General features: G+C 30.9%; 1 protein-coding gene across 1 annotated transcript in view; it reads right to left on the bottom strand.

Annotated features, from left to right (window-relative positions):
• Positions 1-9,428, bottom strand: part of LOC106470429 (myosin heavy chain, muscle-like) — a 55,280-nt gene that overhangs the window by 41,273 nt on the left and 4,579 nt on the right. The window contains exons 5-9 of the mRNA XM_022399016.1: positions 6,090-6,117; positions 3,245-3,356; positions 2,139-2,231; positions 1,932-1,995; positions 1,700-1,798 (exon numbers count right to left, since the gene is read on the bottom strand). Coding sequence (XP_022254724.1) covers positions 1,700-1,798; positions 1,932-1,995; positions 2,139-2,231; positions 3,245-3,356; positions 6,090-6,117 — 396 coding nt within the window. The remainder of the gene's footprint in view (positions 1-1,699; positions 1,799-1,931; positions 1,996-2,138; positions 2,232-3,244; positions 3,357-6,089; positions 6,118-9,428) is intronic.

The following is a 9,428-nucleotide window of genomic DNA, read 5'->3' as shown; positions in this document are numbered from 1 at the left end:
AAGTCAACTCTGCTGCTGTACGGTCCAAAGGCGGAATGTTCGGTACTAGCAGGGATATTTACATATATATATATATATATATATATATATATATACATATATATATATATAATTAACTTCACATCTTTGGGTCAAAGAAATCATCTTTAAATCCATTACAAACGATTTCATGTCAATATATAACCATGGAATTGGGTCAAGGAAATCATATGAAAATTGGTTCCAAACTTTTTTTATATAAATACATAGTATGGAATTTGGGAAGGAAATGTTTTAATATAATATTTATATGCTATTTTTTCTATTTGCGGTAAGTTTTTGGGTTGTGGATGGTGGGAGGGTGGTGGGGCGGAAGGCATGAAACAAGACTCGCTTTTAGGGGATCGGGATATTTAACTCACGTCGATGGGGGGCGTGTCCTTTCCACCATCAACGTTGGGGATAACGATATTCTCTCTCCAATACGAAACGGTAGCCAAAGATCTTGTTGCTGAGATCTGTATTTTCTGGTTAAAGAATACAGGTATTTCCATCATTATTAGTTTCAGTGGAGTTGATATATTCTAAAACAGTGTTTATTTTCTCTTCTAGAGTGACTGAGTCGGGATCAAAGTTTGTTACTTAATCACATGTGACTCTAATACTCACACTTAAAATCTCACTTTAAACCGGTATGCAAGAATCAGGTGATTTCAAGACAAACATTTCTAAAATAGTAAAGGAACAGATTTCATGAAACCTATATATCATAATACAGTTCTGAAAAACGAATATTGTATTTTCCTAATGATAGCCCAATTATAACTCTTAAAACTACAGTATAGAATACAGTAACGTTTTTACTGGTCGGTAAAATTGGCAGCGAAAAAAATGATATATATATATCAAAGTCTATAAAACTTAATTCTAATCAAAAATATTATCCAGTCATTAAATTAGATATCATTAGGCAAATATACAATGTGAATTATTTTCTGGAAACACTTTCTACTCTCTTTGTAACAATATTTGCTGAGATGTTAAGAAAGATGTTTTTAAAATCCTCTATTACTTAAAATATTATTCAAAATTAAAAGTATGTAACATCCTTTCGTACCAAACTAAAAGTACATTCGTTCATATTAAATTAAAAGTATATAATAGTCGTTCGTATTAAATTGAAAGTATATAATATTCGTTCGTATTAAATTAAAAATAAGAAATATACGTTCGTATTAAATTAAAAGTATGTAATATACTTTCGTATTAAATTAAAAATATGTAATATACTTTCGTATTAAACTAAAAGTATATAATATACGTACGTATTAAATTTAAAATATGAAATATACGTTTCTATTAAATTAAAAGTATGTAATATATGTTCGTATTAAACTAAAAGTACATAATATACGTTCGTATTAAATTAAAAGTATATAATATTCGTTCGTATTAAATTTAAAATATGAAATATACATTCGTATTAAATTAAAATGCAATATTTTTTTCATGTTATATCTGTCATATTTTTACACTTCCAGGAAGCTATTTTTATGCAAAGTAAAAGTTGAATTGAAAACAAAACCTGTGGAATGATTTTGAATTAATTGTAAATTTATTTTTTATCGTTCACTTAATTGAATATCAAACTGAAATTTTGCTTTTGCTATTTTTTTATATTACAATATCAATTTGAGACACTGATGTAAAAAGGACCTACCTTTAAGACCTTCGATACGACCCGACATGAGTTGGTAGAATATGTGATAGGACCTCTCCAAGGGCTGCTGGGAAATCACTCTGGCTTTCTCCAACAAATCTGAAAGTTGTGAAACAAAAGAACTTGTATGTGCAGGTACGATATCAACAGTACAACTACTGTTTCACTCAGACAGATTCCATACCAACAACTTGCTTTATTTTTATGTTATAAAACTGATAGAAGAACTCACAAGTCTCGATGTCTGCTCCAGCCAACTTTCCCATAGGACCGAAGTGGATTCTGATAAATTTACCCTGCAAATAAAAAAATAACGAAAAATATAGAGTAATTACTAAAAACAAAGAATGAAGATAACATTTAACTATAGGATATAGAGTAACGTTATCGATAAGAACAAGTTTCTAAGTCTAGGAGCTGACTGAAATCAATTACTTACAAAACGGGATGAGTTATCGTTTCTGACAGTCTTGGCATTGCCAAAGGCTTCGAGTACCGGGTTAGTTTGAACGACCTGGTCTTCTAAATTACCCTTAACAGAAAAAGAGAAACAAAAATGTTCAAGCAAACATTACAGAGAAAGACGGAGTGAGACCTTATGACAGAATACTTAATCCTTTAAAAATAGTCTAAATAATATTGTTATTTATTAATCCAAAATTGTCTAGTTATCTGTATTTATAAAAAAAGCCCACACACACATATATATATACACTGTTGTTCATATGTATTTTGATCTTGCAGTTAAGTAGTTTTCTAAAAAAAATTCTCATTTACATATTTTAAAGCTTTATATATATATGTCTTCATCAAAATTTATTTTTTAATGTAAAATTAAAGTTTTTGTATAAGTACTTTTATAAAAGCGACCTCTTTGTCCTTAATGGTGAAAGAAAAAGCACAACGAGTGAGTTTTCATACTAGTTAGATCGAAAAATGTTCAGAACTAAAGTATTAGAGTACAATTCTCAACTGTCATCAAGAGAGCGTAAGTAATGTTAGTGGTTTCTTTTAAAATAATCTAAGTTAGAGTTGAGTCATCAATAACTCTGACGTCAAGCTTGTGGTGACAGAATAATCAAAGTCAGAGTTGTGTCATCAATAAATCTGACGTCAAGCTTGTGGTGTCTTTAAGAATAATCAAAGTCAGAGTTGAGTCATCAATAATTCTGACGTCAAGCTTGTGGTGCTTTAAGAATAATCAAAGTCAGAGTTGAGTCATCAATAAATTTGACGTCAAGCTTGTGGTGACAGAATCATCTAAGCCAGAGTTGAGTCATCAATAATTTGACATAGGCCAGGAGTCACTTATAAAACGATTTAGGGATCAAAATATTTACAATAAGTTTATCGTTTTCAGTGGTTAAAATAAAATAAAAAACAATACTTTCATTTGTTTAGGAATTTATTTCTCATTCTAGGTCAAACAAAAGTGAATTCAAGACTTATAATCCAAACATCGCTATCTGAATGTGTTGCTGAAAGTTTTCTTGTAAGAAGAAGAGAATATCAAATTTTCCTGCTAACAATTAAAGACCCGAATACCTTTTTTGAGGTTCCTTTCTTTTGTTCATCCTTTTTAGAGGAGGCACCAACATTTGCAAAATAAGCAATTACTTTCTTCGTGTTCTCAGTTTTCCCAGCGCCAGACTCACCACTGCATTAAGAGAAAAGAGAACCTCATCAAACATCTTAATAGAAAAATTACTTGTCTTAATAGAGAGGATTGACAAAGGAAAAATTGTGGTTGATAACTTTAGGGTTTCTAATAAACAACGACAAGAGGAATGGATTAGGAAGACTTATGTCACGGATTCTAGGGGAGAGAGAGAAGATTAGACTAGGAAGACATGTGTCACAGATTCTTGAAGGAAGAGGATTAGATTAGGAAGACCTGTGTCACGGATTCTAGAAGAGAGAAGGTTAGATTAGGAAGACATGTGTCACAGATTCTTGAAGGAAGAAGATTAGATTAGGAAGACATGTGTCACTGATTCTTGAAGGAAGAAGATTAGATTAGGAAGACATGTGTCACAGATTCTTGAAGGAAGAAGATTAGATTAGGAAGACCTGTGTCACGGATTCTAGAAGAGAGAAGGTTAGATTAGGAAGACCGGTGTCACAGATTCTTGGAGAGAGAAGACCTGTGTTACGGATTCTAGGAGAGGATAATTAAAGAGAGCCATTTAGAGCGATTGTGTTTATTGTCTAGTGTGACATAAAGAGAGAGGCGTATTTTGCAAAAGGTGAAAAAAAACATAACAAGTGTTTATTTGTTCTCTCGGTGTTATACTAGAATGTCCGAGGGTGAGTTTTGTTTTACATTATTGGTACGTCTCTATTCTAGATAAATAGGAAAAAACTTAAAATTTAACAGAAAGTAGGGATCGTTGGTTATTCGTAGAATTATTATAAAAAGAATATAAAACAAAATAAGTGCTACAATAAAAAGTAAACAAACAAGTAAAGTGATACTAGTTAGATAGATTTTAAAACAAGTTTCAATACCTACTTTGGTTGGCATTGTGATCGTATATCTAAATGAAGCAGTCTAAATTTTTTTTTTCCTATTTATTTGTTCAGTTTTTATATGTTCATGTAATGGACACAACATCTATAAAGGTTCATTATAGCCATATCCCTGATAGTTATAACTATTTCAAGAATGGAAACTACAATCATAAGTTTATAAAATTTAATCCTTACTTTGGTCTAAGATAAGTGTATAAAGCTGCCAAAGTAGGGATTAAATTTTATAAATTGGTGACTGTGGTTTTAATTCTTGTTTCAATACATTTTGTAGCCGAAGCCCTACTTCATTTTAAAATTCATAATTTGTTAACATTCTGGTTTGTTCAGTTTTTATGTTATACCTATATAAAGTATATACTTTACCTTTAGAAACTGTCGCGTGTCTATATATCAATATGTAACGCCATCCATTGGGTTGAAAATATGTTAAAGTACGTGCATGATATGTTTACCATTTATATTATACCTGCATATATATATGGAATTTGTCAGAATATCAAAAGCGGATACCCACAGACCAGTCAAGTAAGCTGGAGAAATCTTCTAGTGATAGTCCGAGCCGTTTAGGGGCTAGCCTCTATATTAGCTTTATTAACTATATTAGCTTTATTTACATTAGCTTGATCTTGACTTGTAAAGGAATGAAGTGTAAGTGTAACATCCTAACTTATGATGGTTGTGATAAGGTTGAAGCTGCTGATCTACGATAACTTCCTAACTTTGATGGTTGTGATAAGGTTGAAGCTCTTGATCTACGATAACGTCCTAGCTTTTGATGGTTGTGATAAGACTGAAGCTCTTGATATACGATAACGTCCTAACTTTTGATGGTTGTGATATGGCTGAAACTTCTGATCTACGATAGCGTCCTAACTTTTGATGGTTGTGATAAGACTGAAGCTCTTGATATACGATAACGTCCTAACTTTTGATGGTTGTGATATGGTTGAAGCTCTTGATCTACGATAGCGTCCTAACTTTTGATGGTTGTGATAAGGTTGGATCTCTTGATCTACGATAACTTTCTAAATTTGATGGTTGTCATAAGGCTTCACGATATTGTTTAAAATCATCACTCTCCTTGAGAAGAGCTGTCTGAAGTACAGAATAGCATTCTTGGTGTTCTTTGTTTTTCATCACATTCGCCCGTTGAAGGTGGATACAACGAGGAAGAAACATTTCATGTATTAAAGGACAATGGAAAGGATATTCATGTTGTGGACTAAAGGAGAATGGAAAGGTCAAAGGAAAGGATATTCATGTTGTGGACTAAAGGAGAATGGAAAGGCCAAAGGAAAGGATATTCATGTTGTGGACTAAAGGAGAATGGAAAGGTCAAAGGAAAGGATATTCATGTTGTGGACTAAAGGAGAATGGAAAGGTCAAAGGAAAGGATATTCATGTTGTGGACTAAAGGACAACAGAAAAGATATATATGTCACGTAAAGATATATATGTCACGCAATGCTTAAATATAATTATTCTGCAAAATAAGATGATTTTCACATATTAAGAGTTGATTAATTATTTTTTAAGTAAATACCATATTTTAGTATGTGAAATAACTGAATTGTGATGTTTGTATTACTTTATTTTAGGTTACTTGGGTTAGCAATTGATAATTCATTGTTAATGGCATATACTACATATGTAAATTGATTAAAATATAATATTCTTATTAATTTATTTGTTTTCTGCGATTGTTTTTAGTATATTTATATTGTATTAGTTTAATAACCTGATATCGTTTCAGGTTATTTATTAATTATATTGTTAAGAGTTTCGAAGGAATAAAATTCACAGTTGATATTGCAAATATTGTGAAGGATGGGGTTTCATTGAATAATTAAATACTCACGTGATCAACATGGACTGGTTTTCTCTGTCTATCAAGTAAAAATAAAAAAATATTAGAGTGTTAAACGACAGACAAGTTTCAAATACATTATGCGTCTGAATTAGATATAAAAATCACGTGACCACGAGTTAATAATAAACACATAACTCAACACATTAGATATTTCAATAGCAAATGGTTGATCGCACTAGATATTTGTAATATAAACGGTAGATCACACTAGATATTTGTAATGTAAACGGTAGATCACACTATATATTTACACAATAAATGGTAGATCACACTACATATTTACAAGTAGATGGTAGATCACACTAGATATTTATATTTTAAATGGTATATCACACTAGATATTTGTATAGTAAATGGTAGATCACGCTAGATATTTGTAATGGATAAATGGTAGATCACACTAGATATTTATATTTTAAATGGTATATCACACTAGATGTTTCTATTTGAAATGGTATATCACACTAGATATTTACACAGTAAATGGTAGATTACACTAGATATTTACACAGTAAATGGTAGATCACACTAGATATTTCTATATTGAAAGGTAGATCACACTAGATATTTACACAGTAAATGGTAGATCACACTAGATATTTCTATATTGAAAGGTAGATCACACTAGATATTTCTATAGTAAATTGTAGATCACACTAGATATTTACACAGTAAATGGTAGATCACACTAGATATTTCTATTTGAAATGGTATATCACACTAGATGTTTCTATTTGAAATGGTATATCGCACTAGATATTTGTATAGTAAATGGTAGATCACACTAGATATTTCTATATTGAAAGGTAGATCACACTAGATATTTCTATAGGAAATGGTAGATCACGCTAGATATTTGTAATGGATGAATGATAGATCACACTAGATATTTCTATTTGAAATGGTATATCACACTAGATATTTTTATAATAAATTGTAGATCACACTAGATATTTACACAGTAAATGGTAGATCACGCTAAATATTTACATAGTAAATAGTATATCACACTATCTATTTACACAGCAAATGGTAGATCACACTAGATTATTCTATTTTAAATGGTATATCACACTAGATATTTCTATAGTAAATGGTAGATCACACTAGATATTTCTATTTTAAATGGTAGATCACGCTAGATATTTGTAATGGATAAATGGTAGATCACACTAGATATTTCTATTTGAAATGGTATATCACACTAGATATTTCTATAGTAAATGGTAGATCACACTAGATATTTCTATATTGAAAGGTAGATCACACTAGATATTTGTAATGGATAAATGGTAGATCACACTAGATATTTCTATTTGAAATGGTATATCACACTAGATGTTTCTATTTGAAATGGTATATCACACTAGATATGTGTATAGTAAATGGTAGATCACACTAGATATTTCTATATTGAAAGGTAGATCACACTAGATATTTGTAATGGATAAATGGTAGATCACACTAGATATTTCTATTTGAAATGGTATATCACACTAGATGTTTCTATTTGAAATGGTATATCACACTAGATATTTGTATAGTAAATGGTAGATCACACTAGATATTTCTATATTGAAAGGTAGATCACACTAGATATTTCTATAGTAAATTGTAGATCACACTAGATATTTACACAGTAAATGGTAGATCACACTAGATATTTACACAGTAAATGGTAGATCACACTAGATATTTTTATAGTAAATTGTAGATCACACTAGATATTTACACAGCAAATGGTAGATCACACTAGATTATTCTATTTTAAATGGTATATCACACTAGATATTTCTATAGTAAATGGTAGATCACACTAGATATTTCTGTGGTAAATGGTAGATGACACTAGATATTTCTATTTTAAATGGTAGATCACACTAGATATCAGTAAATGGTAGATCACACTAGATATTTTTATAGTAAATGGTAGATCACGATAGATATTTCTGTGGTAAATGGTAGATCACACTAGATATTTTTATAGTAAATGGTAGATCACGATAGATATTTCTGTGGTAAATGGTAGATCACAATAGATATTTGTATTGGATGAATGGTAAATCACACTAGATATTTCTATAGCAAATGGTAGATTACGCTAGATATTTACATAGTGAATAGTAGACCACACTAGATATTTCTATAGTGAATGGTAGATCACACTAGATATTTGTAATGAGTCAATGGTAGATCACGCTAGATATTTGTAATGGGTGAATGGTAGACCACACTAGATATTTCTATAATGAATGGTAGATCACACTAGATGTTTACATAGTGAATAGTAGACCAAACTAGGTATTTCTATAATGAATGGTAGACCACACTAGATATTTCTGTGGTAAATGGTAGATCACACTAGATATTTCTATAATGAATGGTAGATGACACTAGGTATTTCTATAGTGAATGGTAGACTACTCTAGATATTTCTATAATGAATGGTAGACCACACTAGATATTTACACAGTAAATGGTAGTATGTTTTAATCGTGCACTGTGCGCCAAGATGTACCAGAGAAAATTTTATACCGCTAAAAATAGGAAAGACTGAAATACTATCCAGATGCTGACATTAGTGTACTGTGCCAAATAAGGTAGTGGGCCAGCCAACACCCTTCTATAATAAGGTAGTCGGCCAGCCAACACCCTTCTATAATAAGGTAGTGGGCCAGCCAACACTCTCCTATGATTTGGACACATTAACACTGTTAATCCTACTGTCATTGTTTTTCGTTTGTTCTGTTAAACAGTAGAGTAGCTTCTACTATTTAAAATGACGATTCAAAAAGCTATTCCTGTATTATCTGTTCTGTGAAAAGTAGAAATATATCTCCGTTCCGTAATTCATGACTGTTCCTATTTTACATGATTATTGACATGAAAATATTTTATAGTGAAGTTAAAAGTGAAGTAAAACTTTAATATAAACTAGAGTCGCTACTTTCAGTACAGGAGTGTGGAAATAGAAGTTTTCACGATCTTAAGGTCATTAGGAAAATGATGAAGGAAACATTCAGCCGTGATATTGTTTGAAGCTATTATCTGTGTTATAAGTGAGAGAAATAAAACAATGTTTAAGAATACTGCTAAATGTAAACACCGTCAATTTTACACGTGTACAAGTCAGTGTGAAAACTTACTTTGCTAAATGTAAACCCCGTTAATTTTACACGTGTACAGGTCAGTGTGAAAACTTACTTTGCTAAATGTAAACACCGTTAATTTTACACGTTTACAGGTCAGTGTGAAAACTTACTTTGCTAAATGTAAACACCGTTAATTTTACACGTGTACAGGTCAGTGTGAAAACTTACTTTGCTA

This window comes from Limulus polyphemus, unplaced genomic scaffold, assembly GCF_000517525.1.
Source record: "Limulus polyphemus unplaced genomic scaffold, Limulus_polyphemus-2.1.2 Scaffold3997, whole genome shotgun sequence".
In the NCBI taxonomy this organism is placed as follows: domain Eukaryota; kingdom Metazoa; phylum Arthropoda; class Merostomata; order Xiphosura; family Limulidae; genus Limulus; species Limulus polyphemus.
Note: the sequence above shows the minus strand (reverse complement) of the source record. Positions and strands in the feature narration are given on the sequence as shown.